This window comes from Mus caroli, chromosome 8, assembly GCF_900094665.2.
Source record: "Mus caroli chromosome 8, CAROLI_EIJ_v1.1, whole genome shotgun sequence".
NCBI classification, from domain to species: Eukaryota; Metazoa; Chordata; class Mammalia; order Rodentia; family Muridae; genus Mus; species Mus caroli.
In genome coordinates this window covers 118266235-118285693 of record NC_034577.1, presented here as the reverse complement: position 1 = coordinate 118285693, position 19459 = coordinate 118266235, and the positions used below count along the sequence as shown (strand labels likewise).

The window sequence follows — 19459 nt, the reverse complement described above, 5'->3', positions numbered from 1 at the left end:
ATGATGTTTGTGCAGGAATAGAAACCCTGACTAAGACACATACACAAGAGGAAAAACTGTCACATAAAATAAGTCTAAAAGTTAAAAGAAAGAAAGAAAGAAAGAGAGAGAGAGAAAGCAAGCGAACAAAAAGAGAGAGAGAGAGAGAGAAGGAAAGGAAAGGAAAGGAAAGGAAAGGAAAGGAAAGGAAAGGAAAGGAAAGGAAAGGAAGAACTACAGAGGCTGGAGAAATGGCTCAGTGATTAAAGAGCACTGGCTGATCTTCCAGAGGACCCAGGTTCAATTCCCAGCACCTACTTAGCAGCTTGTAACTTCAGTTCCAGGGGATCTGACACCTTCACATAGACATACACATACAGGCAAAACACCAATGCACATAAAATAAAATTAAATAAATCATTTTTTTAAAAAGAAAAAAAAAACTATAAAACTCAAGGCTTTAGGGGAGATGGCTCAGTGGACAAAATGCTTGCTATGCAAGTGTGAGGATCTAAGTTCAAATCTCTAGAAAACACATAAAGGCGGGTTGGCAAGTGAGATGGGAGCCAGAATTGGAATCTCCCCTGAAGCTTACAAACCAGCTGGAGTGGTGTGTGCCAAGGTGAGTACTGTCTCAAACAGGGCAGAAGGTGAGCACTGACCAGAGGTTGTCCCCTGACCTCTGCAGATGTACCAAGTTGTGCACTCACCTGCTCCCATTTGGTTAGAAGTGACAAAGCATACAAATATGCTTATTATTAATTAATTTTAAGACCAAGGCTTTAGGATATATTCAAGACTAGGACGATGATTGAAGGACAGTGCATTTGAAGTGCAAAAGATGGCTTGGCAGGTAAAGGCATTTGCCATTGAGCTGAGTTCAATCCCTGGGATCCACATGGTAGAGAGAACCAACACCTGCAAGCCATCCTCTGACCTCGACACATGGGCTAATAGCAGGATCTGCTTTAGTGTTTCAATCTGTTTCCAGAAAACGTGCATGAAGAAGAAACTAACAACTACATCCCTGTCTGTCTGTCTGTCTGTCTGTCTGGGGAAAGCAGGAAAAGTTAACAGCATTTAACAGCACGATTTGGGGGTTTCAAATAATAAAAATATCAACTTGAACTCTCAGCTCCCTTTCTCTTTCAAAAGAATACATACATTGACATTATATTGGGAACGGATACAATCTAAAGATGCAGACGCCTATACATTTTGTCCAGCAATTACAGATGAGTTCCATTGCCCAGCCCAGTCCTCGTGTAACTGATAGAAAAGTAAAATTAAGCAAACTAGCCACCTACATAAAACAAATGGCCAGAACACACTGGTTAATGTTTGCTGCTAAGCCTTTGGGATGGGGTGTTAAAGCAGTAACCATACCGGTAGTGGTGTTGGTGACCAATTGCCAAGGGTGCTTGCAATTAACCTTTCCCAGGACTAACCACAATCTAAAACCAGTTGTTAGGCTTAATCATTATCCCCACTTACAGGTAGGAAAATGAGGTTCATATTGCAAAGCCATGGGGGAGGGGAATAAACACTGCGTACTTAAAGGCAGACCATGTGGCTCCAGGCACCACTAATACCGAGATACCCCCAGGAACACAACAGGAGCACAGTCGTAAGTTTGCAATGACTAATAAGGCTGCAAGAGTAGCTGTCTCCCTTCTTCTTGCCTAACTAGGTAGCACTTGACAGCGCTTCCACAATTATCCCTGAGAAAGCTTTTTAATCATCCTTTCACCCCATACTAAGTCATACAAAAGCTGAAAACACAAAAGATGTTGCTATCCTAGGCTCTCTTTAGATATGCCTAATGCTTTCTGGAATGAAGAAAAAGTAGAATTAACAAGGAAAAAATATATTAAGGTTGATAGTTCAAAGACCACCCCACCCCCCACCCCACCCCACCCCACCCCAGTCTATCTTACATCCAGCTCTCAGGAAAACATTGTGCGAAACATTCTAACTTTTTCCAGTAACTATTATTAGTTCTGCTAATATTAAAGCATACTGAGAATAGAGAGAAATGGTTCAGAAATTAAGAGCACTGTAGAGGACCTGGGTTTGGTTACCAGCACCCACACGAGACTCACAGCCTTCTTTACACACTCCAGGGCATCCGATGCCCTCCTCTTGCTTCTCCAGGCACCAGAAACATGTGTGGTGAACACACATACATGCAGGCAACACACTCAAAGGCATAAAATCAATTGAAATAAATTAAATTTCAAAATAAATTTTTAAGGCATCGGAAAAATATAAGACTTGTTTTATAGTTGATTTCAATGGGTTTGCCTCTGTGTCACAGACAGACCTGTACTTGGGTTCTCATCATCTAACACCTCACCACGTTAGAAGGCTTAGGCTGTGGTACTTCCTGCCGCACACTGGCATCTGGCTACTTGGAGTCACTCCAATCTTGAGAACATCCCCACCCGCCATCTTCATTCTCCAGCCTCTATCAGCCTCTTGTCTCCTGGGAAAACATGCTGCCAACCAGTTCAGACTTTGCCACTCATTCTTGACACCCACAGATGGATCTAGTTCTCAAATGCAAATATGATCACCTCTAATCCCCTCCATTCTCAGTTATAACTCTAAAGCCGATCAAATAAAGGCTATGCCAGATAGCATAGCTCATCAACCAGTTTCCAAACTTGTGCCAGTTAACAGACCCAGAACCCCTTTAACGAAGGAAAGGCAGAGCCCCTTAAGGAAAGACCTTGTTAAGAAATCAAAGGGTTTTGACGTTAGCCTCTGCCCTTCCTTCTTTGTTTCTTTGAAGGAATGTATGGCCTTTCATTAGTGTAACTGTACCTTGTGGGAAAAGAGATAATCAGACTCCCTGGAACTATTGGACATTAATTCTAAAACTGGCACAGATTCTAGGAAATATCGAAAGGCTTACTGAAAGTAGAGGTTTGTGGAGATCAGGTGATCAGTGGAGCTCTGACTGAGGTAAAATTTCCAGTAGGTTCAGTGGGTCCCAAACTCACCCTGTGGTTATTCCCCAGTTCTAGGGTAAAAAACTGGGATAGTCACACTTAGAAGTTTACAGAATTCTCACACTGGTGGCCTGACCTGTGGGAAGGTCAAATGGAAGCCACTGGAGTTGCCTCTACCAGAGAAAATAGTGAAGCAAAACAATATCACAACCTTGGAACTGCAGAAATTAATGACAATATCAAGTTGAATGATACAGGGGTAGAGGACCCCATTGTGTCTCCCATAAACTCTATCTGGCCTGTGCAGAAGACAGATAGATATAGAAAGAATATTTTCTGTATTGTACGAATGCATCACCTGTCAATTAAAAAGCCTATGGCCTACAGCTTAAGCAGGAAGTAGAGGTGGGACACCGGGAAAGAGAAAGAATTCTGGGAGAGAGAAGGCAGGGAACTTGCTGAAAAGATGTGAAAAGAGCAAAGGTATGGTACCTGAGCACAGGTAACCAGCCACATGGCAGAATGTAGGCTAAAATAAATGGGATATTTTAAGTTGTGAGCTAGTCAGAGAAGAGCTTAGCTATATGGTCAAGATATTTGTAAATATATTTTGAGTTTGAGTTTTATTTCTGGGAGCATGGGGCCAGGAGCAAGAACCAGGGTTTACCTTCTACAAATGGATCATAGGGAATGACAACTGACTGTCAAAAATTTAACCAAGTGGTGACTTCAACTGCAGCAGCAGAGCCAGGTATGGTGAACTTACCTGAGCATATCTCCTGGAACTCGGGCTCTGTTAAAAGGCATCACCAGAAGCAATTTACCTTGCCAGCAGGATACCTTTAACAATTTTACCTTGAGGGTTTATTAACTCTCCTGCCCTAAGTCTTCATTTAGTTTAAAGGGCTTTGTCATTGTTGTTGTTGAATTTTATTTTTTACTTTATGTGTATGAGTGTTTTCTTGAATGTATGTGTGAGCACAAAAAGAGGGCACTGGATTCACCCCAACCCCTGGAACTGGAGTTACAGATGATTGTGAGTTGCTATGTGGGTGCTGATAATTGACTCCAGATCCTCTAGAAGGAAAGCCAGGGCTCTTAACCACTGAGCCATCTGTTCAGTTCCAGTTTGAAGGAATCTTGATCTTCTGTTTCTTCCACAAAATATCATACTGGTCCACTATATTAATGACATTATGCTGAGCAGATTCAGTGAGCAGAAGGCAGTAACCGCTTTGGACTTGTTGGTAGTGCAATTGTGTATCAGAGGGGAAGAAATAAGTCTAACCAAAATCCAAGGGCTTGTAACCTTAGTGAAAATTCTAGGAGTACAGGCATGTAGGGCATACAGAGATATTCCTAATGTGAAGGATAAGTACCTGGATTCTCCCACCACCAAGAAAGTCGAGCTAGTTCAGTGGGCCTGTTTGGATTCTAAAAGTAGCAAATTCCTCATTTGGGTGTATTCCTCCAGCCCATATACCAGGTGACTCAGAAACCACTGGCTTTGAGTACCTGAGTACCAACAAGTCCAGGCCACTGTACAGGATGCTCCACCATTTGGGCCTTATGATCCTGTAGATCCAATGGTACTTGAGGTGACCGTAGCAGATAGGGATGCTGTTTGAAATCAGTGGCAAGACCTTCTGGGTGAATCACAGTAGAAAACCCTTGGGATTTTATAACAAGGTTCTACCACAATCTGTATGTAGTCAAGTATTCTCCCTTTGAGAGGCAACTCTTGGCCTGCTATTGGTCCTCAATGGAAACTGAATGTTTGACAGTGAGCCACCAAGTTACAACGCAACCTGAACTGCCATCATGAGTTAGGTGTGATTTGATCTGCCAAGTCATCAAGATAAATCTGCAAAGCAGCAATTCATCAAATTAATTGGTATGTGGGTGTGACCATGCCCAAAAATGGTTCTAAGGGTACAAAGAAAGAAAAGTTGTCCATATGCCTGTAGTTTCTATTTCTGCTACAATGTTCCAAGCATGTACCTATACCCTCATGGAGTATGGTATGCCCAATGATTGGTTGGCTGAAGAAAAGAAAAATAGGGTCCCTCCATCCCATAATCAGCTTCCAAACGCTGACACCATTGCATACACTAGCAAGATTTTGCTGAAAGGACCCAGATATAGCTGTCTCTTGTGAGACAATGCCGGGGCCTAGCAATCACAGAAGTGGATGCTCACAGTCAGCTATTGGATGGATCACAGGGCCCCCAATGGAGGAGCTAGAGAAAGTACCCAAGGAGCTAAAGGGAACTGCAACCCCATAGGTGGAACATTATTATGAACTAACCAGTACCCCAGAGCTCTTGACTCTAGCTGCATTTGTATCAAAAGATGGCCTAGTCGGCCATCACTGGAAAGAGAGGCCCATTGGACTTGCCAACTTTATATGCCCCAGTACAGGGGAATGCCAGGGCCAAAAAGTGGGAGTGGGTGGGTAGGGGACTGGGGGGGGGGGGGGGGGGTGGGGGGGGGGGGGGGGGGGGTGTATTGGAGACTTTTTGGATAGCATTGGAAATGTAATTGAGGAAAATACCTAATAAAAAAAATTAAAAAAAAAAACAACAAAGAAAAATAGGGTCTGGCTTACCAACAGTTGCTAATATTATGCAGACACAATGAAGATGTAGACAGCAGCAGGGAACTACAGCCTCTTTCTGGGATGACCCTGAAATGACTCTTGTGAAGAGAATCTTCACAGTGAGCAGAATGCCAGGGAGTGGATATGGTCACACATTTTGCAAGATATGTAATTAAATGCTGACTCATGGCCTGTAGCTGATTGCCTGGCAGACGGTCAGGCAATGTGAAAAGAACCTGGCTGGTGAAAAGGACATTTGGGGAAGAGGACCAAAGGTGCAAAAATACATCTCCCATGTGAATGAGTGCCCTGTGTGAATGAGTGTTCATCAGAAGGTGACTTCAGTAGAGAAATTCAATAAACAGATAGGATCAACTATTCCGTAGGCACTCAACCTGTTTCCACAATCATTCCTGCTGTTGCCCAATGGAACCACAAACAAAGCAGCCACGAGGGCAGAGACGGAGAGAATGCATAAGCTCAGCAGCATGAACTTCTACCCAACAAGTCTGACCTGGCTAGAACTCCTGCTGAGTGCCAGAGCTGCCAGCAGCAGAGACCAAAACTGAGTTCCCCATTCGGCACCATTCACGAGGGGTGATCAGCTAGCCACTTGGTGTGAGGTTGACTACACTGAGACCACTTCCATCACTGAAGGGACAGATACGTGTTCTGGTTATGGATTTGCCTTGCCCACACATAGTGCTTCTGCCAAAACTACCATGTGTGGCGTTACATAAGGCGCATTGTCTACTGTAATGGTATTCCATGCAGTATTGCTTCTGGCCAAGAAACTCGTGTCATAGCCAAAGAGTGTGGCAGTGTCGCATGGTAATGAAACTCATTGGTCTTGCTATCCTGAAGCAGACGACATGACAGAAGGTGGAATGGATGTTTAAAGTCACAGTTACAGCACCAATTAGACGTCAATAGCCTGGAGGGCTGGAACAGAGTTTTCCAAAAGATGCTATATGCTTTGAATCAGTGGCCAATATATGGCACTGCTTGTCCTACAACAGGGACTCACAGTCCAGGAATCAGAAATAGGAATGGTCTACTTGCTACCACCCATCCTGAGCCACTTTAAAGACTGCTTGTTCCAGTGACTTTTTGTGCTCTGATGTCTAAAACTTTTGTTTTAGTGTATGGGGATGGGGGTGGAGGGGGGTGTCTTTCTTCCAGGAGACACAATAAACATACCATTGAACTAGAAGTTCAGACTTCTTCCTTGTCACTTTGGGCTTCTGATACCCTTAAACCAAGAAGCTAAGAAAGAAATAACAGTGTAAGGAGGGGTGGTTAATCCAGATTACTAGGAGGAAATTGGATTGTTTCTCTACAATGGAGATTTGTGTGTGTGTGTGTGTGTGTGTGTGTGTGCGTCTGTCTGTCTGTATGTATGTCTGGAGTATAGGAGATCCTTTAGGTCATCTCTTGGTGCAAACCATGTCCTGTGATTAAAGTCAATAGGAAACTACAACAATCTAATTTAGACAGGTTGACCAAGGGCACAGACCATTCAGAAATGAAAATATGAGTCAACTTCCCAAGAAAAGAACCGGGACCTGCTGAGGTGCAGGCTGACAGTGGAGGAAATACATGATGGATAATAAAGCAAAGCAGTCGTAAATACCAGCCAAGTCCATATGACCAGTGGCGGAACTGAGGAACGCAACCAACGTGTTTCTCACCTATGCACTTTGTTTTAAAAATTCAAAAAGTGTGTGTGCATAAATACACATGAACTGAGTAGATTTTTTTTTTCCTGTCCTCTTGTTTCTTTACCATGCAATGTAACATCAATTGAAATAATATCAGTGGTTAAGGGTTGTGAATCTGTGTTACCAAATTTAAGTTACGGGACGCTAAAAACTCAACATTTCTCAGGGGCTTTGCCAACTACTTAAAATATAAATATTAAATATATTTTAAGTATAGCTATATGCATCCATCAAACAAGGAATAGACTTTTGATGCCTCATCTAGATTTCCAACCTGACTGGATCAACTAAAATGAAAGCCACTTGAAACAGGAAGACTCCGTTTAAATGTGGGCAGCACCTTTTAGTGACAGCTTACATAAAAGGGCATGGAAAAAGGAAGCTGTGCTCTGGGTGTCATGTCCTCACCTCACTCTTGCTGGCAAGCTCACCTGCCCTTTTGCTACAGCATTAAAGTCAACCTCTTCAGGTTCCTAATGCAGACTTAAGACAAGCAACTCTCCAGGAATCCTCCAGACCTTCAGTGCCAAACTGGAAGTGCTGAGACATCTCACACAGTGAACTGAGCAACTACTGGATTCTCGGCCTCTCCAGTGTCAGAAAGACACTGTTCAGCTCTCTGAACTGTATTGTGTAAGGCATGCTAATATCCCCCTTCACACCACACCACCCCTCGCCACACACACACACACACACACACACACACAATTTAGAGAACCCTGACAAATACAGATTGTGTTACCAGAAGTAGTTCTAGAGAAACAGAATTGTGAGGTTGAATTTGTCTAGCAGGCTTGGTGGTATCTGAAGCCGGCTCCCCAACCCTATAAAACCTACAAACTGAGAGCAGCTTCACTACTCTCAGGAAACCACTTGAGAGTGACCACTGCTACATGAGAACCCCAAATGAGGGAAATGGCCCCCAAGGAAACCATCATCAAGTCACAAACAGGCCTAAAAGATTTGCATTTTTTGACACAGTATGCTCCTGACTCATGGTAGCCACAAAAGACAAACCCCACAGTAACAGGTACTGGCAAGTCAGTCCCCTTGAAGTCCTCAACATTTGTGCCTGAGATTCTTGCTTTTCTTTAGATTTCAAGAAAATACGCACGGTTTCTGTCCAATTCTGAGCAGGCATGATATCAACTATATCCCAAGCATGGGTTTGAGCAAGAGTCAGCAGCTATGCTCACCAGCTCAGCCCAGAAACAGCAAGGAGAAGAGTGAGCAGGGCAGCGCTCATGGTGAATGTCCTAACAACCTCATTGTCCTCTAGCCTCTTTGAGTGGCCTGGCTGGTTTAATGCCCTGTGTGAACCCTGGAGTGTGATGAGGACACAGGGCCATCTTCAGCTGCCTCCACACACCTGTGGTAATACAACTGAGTCTGAGGCTGTAAGTCCTTGTGCAATTCCAGTTCAACTCAAACACAGCACAAAGTGTGGGCACAGAGCTCTTTACGCCCAGCCCCTCTCATTGCCTCACTGCAATAAACAATCTGCTGGCGTCTATATGTGGGGGCCAACCACCCAGCCACACTCTTTATCATGCTAGGAGACACTCTCCTCCCATTCCTCCCAAGCAGGTGGGAGAGCATGCATAAACTGGCTTGGGCTGCTACGGTTGTGACATGAATGTACTAGGTTGACTTTAAGGTGGTAGTGAGAAGCCACAGACCAAAGGTAGCAGGAGAGGCAGCTTCTCGAGAACGCACATACATCACAGACAGAAGTGCCCGGGGCATGCACACTCATCTTGGAGCAAGTCAGTGGCTCAGCACGACCCAGTCATTACACCAGACCATCTCTGAGCCAGCAATGGAACCATAGCTAAAAGATCCCATGTATCCAACAAGATCGGAAACGGGAACTTCATAAGGATGGACTGGAAATGCTGTCGAGGGAAAGGGTTGTTTGGCAAAGACTCCTTGGTGGTGTTTACACTGTAAATGTTTCCGTTTAGAAATTCGAAAGCTGAAGTATGAAACCCCAGTATCAGGAAAAGCATCACAGCCTGACATCAGGGCAACGGGGAGAGAGCGGTCACCCGGGTGAGTTGTCATCTGTGATTCTAGCACAGAAGGGAAGGGCTTCGTGCCACCCTCCCCCCTCATCCAGGGAAACTGCCACTGGAGAGGACTGCCCCAGCCATGAACTCACTCTGTCTTTGTCATCAGCAACGTCACAGAGGATGTCATCCAGGTCTAGAATCCCTCCATCTCCATGCTCCAAGCGATGCACCTGTATCCAGTAGTTTGGATCCTGAGCAAAAGACAAACACAAACATCAGATACATCAGTGTCACTGAAAGGGAATTCAGTGATTTAAACCTAATAACTTCCTGACCCATGAAAGGGAACGTCAATAATATTACAGCTAATTAAAACACCACACAAAGTTCAACTCATGGCAGAGTCAGTCTTCCTCTTCCTCTATGAATAGGTCATTCATATATACTTCCCCTTGGCTCCATACCATCCATTATGGTGACAGGAAAACTCCTGCCCTCAAAAGACACTGATTCCTCTCAAGTAGATCAGACTTTTCCTTATCTGATATACAAGCCATGCAAGAATCCCCGCAGAACAACCTATAGAAAACAAATACATAAGCAGCACACATTCTGCATCTGAAATCTCACATGTGCTAATCTGCAGACAGCATGCTGCACACCCTGGAGAGTTACGTGCTCCTCTCAAACAGGCCTGGACAGAAGGAGATGTTGACAAGTTGGCACATGAACCAAAAAGGCTGAGGTGTGAGCCTTTGTTTAAAAAAGTCAAACCCGCCGGGCAGTGATGGCGCATACCTTTACTCCCAGCACTTGGGAGGCAGAGGCAGGCGGATTTCTAAGTTCAAGGCCAACCTGGTCTACAGAGTGAGTTCCAGGACAGCTAGGGTTACACAGAGAAACCCTGTCTTGAAAACAAAACAACAACAACAACAACAACAAAAAAGTCAAACCCAGCAGACATACATATGTGTGTAATACACTACTTAAAGCAATCCATCAAAAAATGTGTGATGCAGACCCTTTTGCTCCAAGGTGGAATTGGGGGAGAAAAGAGAGGATAACACTTAAAACTTTTAAATATTCCTTATTGGCGTATTTAAACACACTCACACATCTTGTTTTCAAGTAATTTGAGAAGGGCACAGCTGCTCTTGAACTCAATAAAACTCTGATATGTGTACTCATATAGAAATAAAAAAAAAAGTTGATCAAAGATTTCCCAAAAACACAGAATTGCTACACCAAAGTTACACTGATTTCCTAAAACACAGAATTCCTACCCCAAAAGTCGTATTGATGCTCTGTTCTTTCCTAAGAAAGGATGTTTGATACAATCTTTTCTTGAAGACAAAGGATGAGTGTGTTAGCAAAAGCAGATTCCACCAGATCTATGAGGCAAGATGTTGCAAGGTGGCTGTTAGCATTCCTTCTAGGCTCTGTCCCACAGTTACCTGGCAACAGCCAGGGATGCCTAACTCAATATAAAAGAGGCTGTTTGCCCCCTCTTCACTCTCTTACTCTCTTATCCTCTTCCCTCTTTGTCCCTTCTCTCCCTATCTCACCCCCCATGTGTACATGGCTGGCCTCTACTCCCGCTACCCTCCCCCACTCTCTCTGCCTTTCTCTGTCTCTACCCCTTCAACTCCACTCCCCACACCCTAAATAAGATCTATTCCATACTATATACGTCATATGCCTGGTACCTCAGGGGAAGGAATGCCTCAGCATGGGCCCGCAGAGGCATCCCCTCCCCTGCACCATACCTCACCTCTACCAAACATATTCCCGGTTCTCTCTTTCTTTTTATAAAACATTAACAGTGGCAAAGGTCAACATTCTCTGGATACTGCCCAAACTCATCTCTAACACAGGCATGCCGCAGATCCCCTAATGCACAACATGTGTTACAGAGATGGAGAATCACTATTCTTGACACTGTCTAGCCAGAAGGACAAGCAGCTCAGACCTTACTAATATTATAATATTATATAATGATATAAGCAGGGCCATGAAAAGCACCTCAGCTACTGGGACCTCTGTAAAGGGAACCATTCATCTAGGTTGAAAACATATCACACACAGAGATACAAACTACACACAAAAACATGCCACATATACCAGATATATACAAGCATATACACAGACATATACACACATAGCACACACAAACAACACACAGACATCACACACATACACACACACACACACACACACTATATGCTATTTTAGTTAGGGTTTCTAGTAATACAACCAACTATCATGACCAAAAAAAAAAACAACTTGAAGAGAAAGGACTTATTTCATTTATGTGTTTTAGGGCACAGGAGCCCAGAGGCCAGAACTAAATTGAAAGATGTGAGGGAGAGTGCTATTTATTGGCTACTGGCTTGCTTTTCATGGCTTGTTCAGCCTACTTTCTTACACCATTTAGGACCAGTCCAGAGGTGGACTCCCCCCAGTGAGCTAGGCCTACTCATATGAATCACTGGTCAAGAAAATGCTTTATAGACTTTGCCCACAGGCAAATCATAGGAAAGCATTTTCTCAGCCTTTTCCCAAATTACTATAGCTTATGTCAAGTTGACATAAAACTAGCCAACATGTATACCAAAATAAATACACACACACCATAACAGACAGACAATAGACATGTACACGACACTACATATACATACACACATACATACTTACATACAGACAGACAGACACATACACAAACAGACACAGAGATTCAAACAGACACATATCTACAAGCACACTCTTCAACTATGTAGCTTAACTGATCCACACAATCTCCTAATCTCAATGTCACCGGCATGGTGCTTTTAAGACCGCCACTTTGAGTGTTTCAGAATTTGTTGTTTCAACCTCTGTTTGGCAGCCAAAGTCCCAAAACAAACCACCTTCCAAGATCCTGGTCTTTAAATCAAATGGTATATTAACTGTGTTAAGGAAATTTAGCATCTAATGTCCTGTGGTGGATAAGGAAAAGGAGACCCTCAGCCATCACCTCCTGGCCAGTCAGGACAAGTGCATTCTGCCCTCCGCCACTCACCCACACCCTGCAAGCACTAACATGAACTAACCAGCTTAAATGACAACTTCCACTTCTATATCCTGTCTACATGCACAAGCAGATGGCCCTTCAAAACAGCTCACTGAACTCACTCTTCACACACCTACCTCCTCCTACATCAGCTCCAAAATCATCCATCCAAAACTTAAGAATATCTTAAAAATACCTAAGACATCATAGAGTTGTCAGAATAGTTTACATAGTTATGGGGTAAATGCAACAGTGCGGTACATATAGAATGTGTTTAAAAAGCCAAACATGGACAAGCAAACAACAACAACATAACACACCATGTGCGGTGGTACACGCTTATAATCCCAGCACAGACAACCAGAAGACCAAAGGATCCCTGGGGTTCCAAAGGCAATCAGCCAATCTATCCTAGATAGTGAACTCCATGCCAATGAAAGACCCAATCTCAAATCATCCGATAGCATTCCTCAGGATAATCTCTGGGGCTGTCCAAATCATGCATGGTTCATGCACAGGCACAAGAACACGCACACACCTATGTGTACGCACAGAAACGTTGTTTTAAATTATTCCACATGCTTGTTGCCTTGGGCTCATCTCCTATAGTCCTGCTGCAGCCAGGTTTCCTCCCATGACTGCTCTCCGGTCACCAAAAGTTTCTGCATCGCTACATGCAATCGGTCCTCTTTTCAATCCTTCTTATCTGCCGGCAAAATCTCACACTGCCAATCACTGTCTCTTCTCTGAAATATCCCATAATTTTTTTCCCATCTTCTCATGAGCTGACCAAGGCTTTCTGAACATGAGACTTGTTGACTCTACCTCGGGAAGGGCCCTGATTCAACAGTCAGATTCTTATATGTATCAGGCTTTTATGAGCTCCGTGAAGGGACTTTCAGGAGAGAGAATGAACACATGAATGACTCTCTCCTCATTTTAAAAAAAAAAAAAAAAAAAAAAAAAGAGATCAGAAGGGCGTCTGGATTTACCTCACCGCACAGCATTAAGACCAGGAAGGGCACTGGTGATTGTTTTATTTTGTTAATCAGGGTACCACTCTGTGTATCCCTGGCTTGTCTGGAACTATGTAGACAAGGCTGGATTTGAAATAACTATGTCAACAAGGCTGGATTTGAACTTGCAGTCTTCCTACATACATTTCCTGAACCCTGGGAATTCAAACTCTCCCCCACTCCTAATACTTAATCTCCTATTTTACTTTCTACCTACCCTACTTTCTCCAGTTTTAAATATTCTAACTTTTCACTTACTTACCATTCTCTACTTTCTTCCTCCCTAAGTTTTCTCTTTTGTTAAAATTATCTTTTTAAACTCTCTGATATATCTACTGTTGTGACAGTCATGGCTGTCAAAGCTGAGACCCGGGGTTTTACTGTATCTCACACATCACTCTCGCTGCTGTTACTGTGGCTTGCTTCCCTTCTATGCAGCACCGGCAGTGAGTAAGATACTCTACATTGCCTCTGAGGTACACTCCAAGGCCAGCATACAGCTCTACATACAACAAACACATCCTTGCTCTAACTTCGAGTAATACTTTAACTGAAAAAAATGGGGTAATAAAATATCAAGATGGGAATTAAAGACCAAACAGGCATGACCGGGGCCTGAAACTCCCACTAATGAGCATCCACCCCTACTATAGAGAGAGGCCAGCAATGGAGGCCAGAGCCACAACAGACCGTGGCACAGGAATCCTTTCAGACTACACATTAGACTTGAAGAGTAACTAACAAGAGTACACCCCATATACTGTGCTGTCTACGACATACTTGCCTGGTCTACTATAAATGCCACCTGCTCCTGTCAGACCTGCAGAGAAAGCAGGAGCCTCGGGCCACACCATAACATGCAATGTGTCAAAATACAGGAATCCCCACCAAAATATTAGGTAACGATATGACAAAATACAGTTGGAATACATCCAACATCTCACAACAACCCACTGTTAGTAGACTGGGTATAGCCTGAGGCTCAGTTGGAAGACTACCTGCTAGTAAACATGAGGCCCTAGGTTCCATTTCCAGCAGCACATAAAAACTGGCAATGGTGGTACATGCCTGTAATCCCAGCACTCCTGAGGTAGAGGTAGAAAGATGAGAAAAGGGGGAGCCTGTGTATGGTGGCATGCTTGATATTCTTGTAAGTCTAGAGCTGTGTGTGTGTGTGTGTGTGTGTGTATGTGTGTGTGTATTCATGTGCACACACGTGAGCACATGTGTGATGTGCGGCTGTTACAGGGTAACCTGTAGAATACTTTGTTCCTTTCCCACCATGTGGGTTCCAGCAACTGAACTTAAGATAGTCAAGCTTGGTGGCAGGTGTTTCAATCCAAAGAAACACATCACTAGCCCAAAATGCACCAACTTTTAAAAATTAAAAAGGAAACACAAAAAAGCATCAGCAGGAAGCAAACTAGCCTATTCCAGTGGCTTCAAGATGCCTAAAAAACACTCTATCGTAGAAGCCGCGCCTTGTCTACTTGTAAAACTGAAAGACAGAAAATGATTTTTGTAGTTGTTTTGGTTTTGTTTTTGTTTTTTTTAAAGAAATGTAACCTTCACTGTCCCTTTCTCTGGAAAAGTCTTGGAAGATGTGTTCCGACAAAACAAGGACTAGTCTGTGAGCAAGAGTATCATGGCTTATGAAGCAGACATCCAGTGTGAAGGAAAAGAATCCTCTGACCCACAGAGATCACTAGAAGCTGACGCTGAATGGTGGCAAGGCCCCAGAAAGCTGTTGGAGAACAGACTTACAGCATGACCCACATAGAATGAAGATGCCAGGATCTCGAAGCGATTTGTCTCAGGATGATGTGGAAATAGCATGCAAATTCACTGAGACACTGCCTTCCAGCAGCAGTGGGGCAGAGTTAGGTGTCAGAGCACAGAAGTCCTCGGGGATGGCACAAACGAGCAGAGAGGGCCATAAGACTCAGCTCAAGCAGCATTGCACTGTGAAGAACACTGGGCTTTTAACCTAACCAAAACCATAACTAAGTTTGGTGGAAGACAGTCTATTAATAAGTACATGTATATGAGAGGGACACACACAAACCATGACAGAGATCCAAGACTGGTTTTCTGGGATGGAGAGAAAGGAAGTACACACTGAGCAATGGACAGGATCAGTCAACTAAATAGTGAGAAACTATAATTAAAAAAAAAAAAAACTCATCAAGAAATAATAAATGCAATTTATATAGAAATATGGTGGTGGGTTCCAAAAGAATGGGTTGTTAGAGAAGGCAGCTTGCACTCACTGCCATTCCTGGAAGGGTGGGTGGGTGGATGGATGGATGGATGGATGGATGGATGGATGGATAGATGATAGATAGATGAATTTTCCTTAAGTGATAAGACAATCACTTAATACTAAGCATGCATTGAACCAATCAGCCACAAGGTAATTACATCCCTAAGATAAGGAAGCCACTGTTGCTAATAACTATACTAAGAGAAAACATATCAGTTTTGAAAGCTGGTAGGACCAGTCGAAGGAAGTATTCTTCATTTTTGGTAGTACTGTAACTGTCTCTCCAATGTTTGTAAGCCAAAACAGACATTTTAAACTCGTGATCTAAACTGTGGCAGCTGTCTAATGAAACAGTGGTCTTCCAAGGCAGCAGCCACAACCTCCGTGGCTTTGCCTTAATCACATTTCCACTTCAGAAATACACACCTTTACCTTGAACTTACGGAGCTAGCTGTCAGTTTGCTGTGGGAACTGAAGAGTAAACACATTTCTGTTGCCTTCTCAACAGGAGTGGGGGATGTGGATGTTCAGAGGTCACAGCTGACATCCAACAATGAAATGACCTGCATCCCTTTTTGGGAGTGACTAATGCCCTTCTCAACCCCAAGCCACACCCACACCAATGTCTCAACACCGCCCAGCAACCCACAAATCTGTTGCCCCACAAATCTGTTGCCCCACAGGAGAGTGGATGCCATTACTCATCTCGCTGATCAAAAAGGAAAGAGGCATTGTGGGAAAGGTAAAGTTCAAGTTCACGAATAACCCTGCATGTCTTGTTCCTTTAGAACCAGGCAGTGTCTCCCAGGGCACTGGGCTGCCATTGCCCTCTTCTTCTCTCGTCATTTCCATTAGAACAGGTGTGGAAGTCTTTGGTTCCTCTGTCATTCCACACCAAGAAGGAGCTCTTGACACAGCTTTCTTCTCCATTCTTCTGGTGGCAGCAGGAACGTTCCAACCCAATCAGTTCACAACCTTCCCAACAGGCAGCTTTGATGGATGGAGAACCCAGTGAGCAACCAGACAAAGACAAAATGTATGAGGCTTTATAGAAACACAACTGAAGCGATCTTCAAAAAGAGAAAAGGCCAAGGACTAAGGGAGAGGTGGTTCAGGTAAAAACACAAACTGTTCTCTGTTATTCCAGAGAACCCAACTTCAGTTCCTAGCACCCACAAGGAGGCTTACAAGTGTCTGTAACTCCAGTCCCACGGGATCCAACGCCCTCTTCTGGCCCCTGGATATACTGGACATGATTAAAATTCACACACTCAGGCAAAACACCCATACTCATAAAATAAAAGTGAATGAAATCTAGAGAGAGAGAGAGAGACAGAAACAGAGACAGAGACAGAGATGGTGATGGAGTCAGAGAAACAGAGAGAACCCACTTTGCCTAACCTAAGCATAACATAGGACGCTAAAGACAAAGTCCCGTGAAAAGGACAGTTAAAGAAACTTGTCATATCAAATAGTCGTGACCTGAGCAATGTTAAGTAAGAGCACATTCATGTTTGAAGGGAATGCCTGCTGACATGTACATGAGAAGCAGCGTACGTGAGAAATGTCATACTGAAGAAGCATCTAATGGCACTCCGTTCAAAACATATGGTTTGTGCTTGTCACATAGGAGGAAGGCAACTGCCATTCCCTGTCAATAGCTAAGAAGCTAGGCAATGGATGAATTAGTGGCTCGAATTTTTATAAGGAAAAATGTTGTCTGTCATTTTAAAATAACAGGGTTCAAGATCAAAAGGAATAAAAACTATGATGATATTCTTAGCTGGATCCTTGTTAGAGTTTTTAAAAAGAAAAAGAAAGTCAGGCTAGGAATATGGCTCAATACCAGAGCTCCTACCTATCTGCATAAGGCTCCAATTGCCATTCACATTACCACTGGTTTTTTTTTGTTTTGTTTTGTTTTTTTAAGGGTATAGTACTGGGGAATGAACCCAGGCCCTTCCACATGCTATGCAAGTACTCTACCACTGACTGAGACACATCCCCAGCTTTTAATACTGAGGCACTGAGGCACTGTCTCACTCAGCTTCAAAACTGGCCATCAATCTGCTCTCTATAGTCCAAGCAGGCCTTCCTTGAACAGATGGCTGGGATTACAGGCCTGCTCCATCATACCTAATACATGCAAAAATGTTTAAAGTCATCATAAAAGACATTTGGGGAACTACTTGAAAAATGTTACTGTAAATTATGTACCAAATAACTGTTAGAAGTTGTTAATTTTCCTAATTGTAATAACAGTCTTGTGAATATTGAAGGAAATGGTCTTCTTAGGGAATAAATCATGAAATATTCATAAATGAAGTGTCATGACATTGGCAATTATTTTAAAATAGCCTGTTCAAGCTGGAGGACAGCTCAGTTGGTAAAGTGCTTGCCTTGCAAGCAAGAGAACCTGAGTCCAATCCTCAGAACAATGGAAACCTGCCAGGTGAAGTGCTTGTACTTGTAATACCAGTGCCTGAGAAGCAGGAAGAGGAGGATCCCTCATGCTCACTGACCAGATGGCCAAACAATCAAATCTAATTGGTGAGCTCCAGGTCATGAGTCTCTGCCTCAACAGAAGTGGACAGTGCCCTGATATGCCACCTAAAGTTGTACTTTATCCTACACACACACACATATGTGTGCACACACAAACGCTCACACATACATACACACACATTCACATATACTTACACTCACACATACATACACACACACTCACATATACACACATACTCGCACACATGCACTCACATGCACATACACACACATATACACTCACACATAGATACAAATACACACATGCACACACACATACTCACACATACACATACATACTCATACACACACATGCACACACACACTCAGAGACTTATACACACATGTACATACACACATATATACTCACACAAATATATACTTACATACACACACCCCTAGCTATACGAACACCCATGCACAAGCATACATACACACATTCACACATACATACTCACACACATACACAAACATGTGCACACATACCCCTAGCTACATGAATACTCATGCACATGCATATATATATATATATATATATATATACCCCCTATATATCCCCATACTAAGGAAACACCAACTGCACAACATACATCTAGGAAAATATAAATTGTCCCAAGTCTTTAAACCAAGAAAGTTAACACAGAGAATTGTTTATAAGACAAGGAAGAGCTGAGGTTCCTGAGCAAAGAAGTCTAAGAAAGTCATGGTCCTCCATGCTGACTGACTAAAAGAGGGGGCAGCATAGCCTGGGGCACAGGTGGCCACAGGCCAGAGGAGGGTGGAGGTGCTGGAGCTGGAATCTCAGGAAAGACTTCTCTGCAGAGACAGAGCCCAGAGTGTGAGCTGGGATGTGCCCTATGGACATCATCATCACATGGTACATCCCACCACACCTCCCACTGCTCAGCCTGGACAGCTGTCAGCAGATATGGCTAATCCCCAACTATTCTTGGACTGTCCCATAACACACTGGAAACCAGAGTAACTTCACACAAACGCAGTGACCGAGTTCATGAGAACACAGGAAGCCAGCCTAATCAGTATTCCAGGGTGTAAAACTGTCAGGCACGTGAGAGGGGAGCCGGGATGGAAATTTTTAATCGATGCTTAGGATGAAATAGAAGGCATTACACGTGCACAGCAATTAATCTACCCACGGAGCTCAACCTTCAACCTGCTATGCAACTGGAGGCGGAGAGGGATTTGGTATCATTTAAATAAATCTTTTTAAAGGCTTAAAATTAAAACTTTCTACAGATCTGATAGCTAAGAATATGGGGAGATGCCGGGTGTGGTGGCGCACGCCTTTAATCCCAGCACTC

At 43.4% G+C, this 19459-nt stretch overlaps 1 protein-coding gene across 11 annotated transcripts in view; it reads right to left on the bottom strand.

Moving 5' to 3' along the window:
- Window positions 1–19459, bottom strand: part of Pard3 (par-3 family cell polarity regulator) — a 542245-nt gene that overhangs the window by 435198 nt on the left and 87588 nt on the right. For all 11 annotated transcript variants that reach the window (XM_021170615.2, XM_021170616.2, XM_029480762.1 and 8 more), the window contains exon 2: window positions 9415–9516. In XM_021170615.2, the coding sequence (XP_021026274.1) occupies window positions 9415–9516 (102 nt within the window). The remainder of the gene's footprint in view (window positions 1–9414; window positions 9517–19459) is intronic.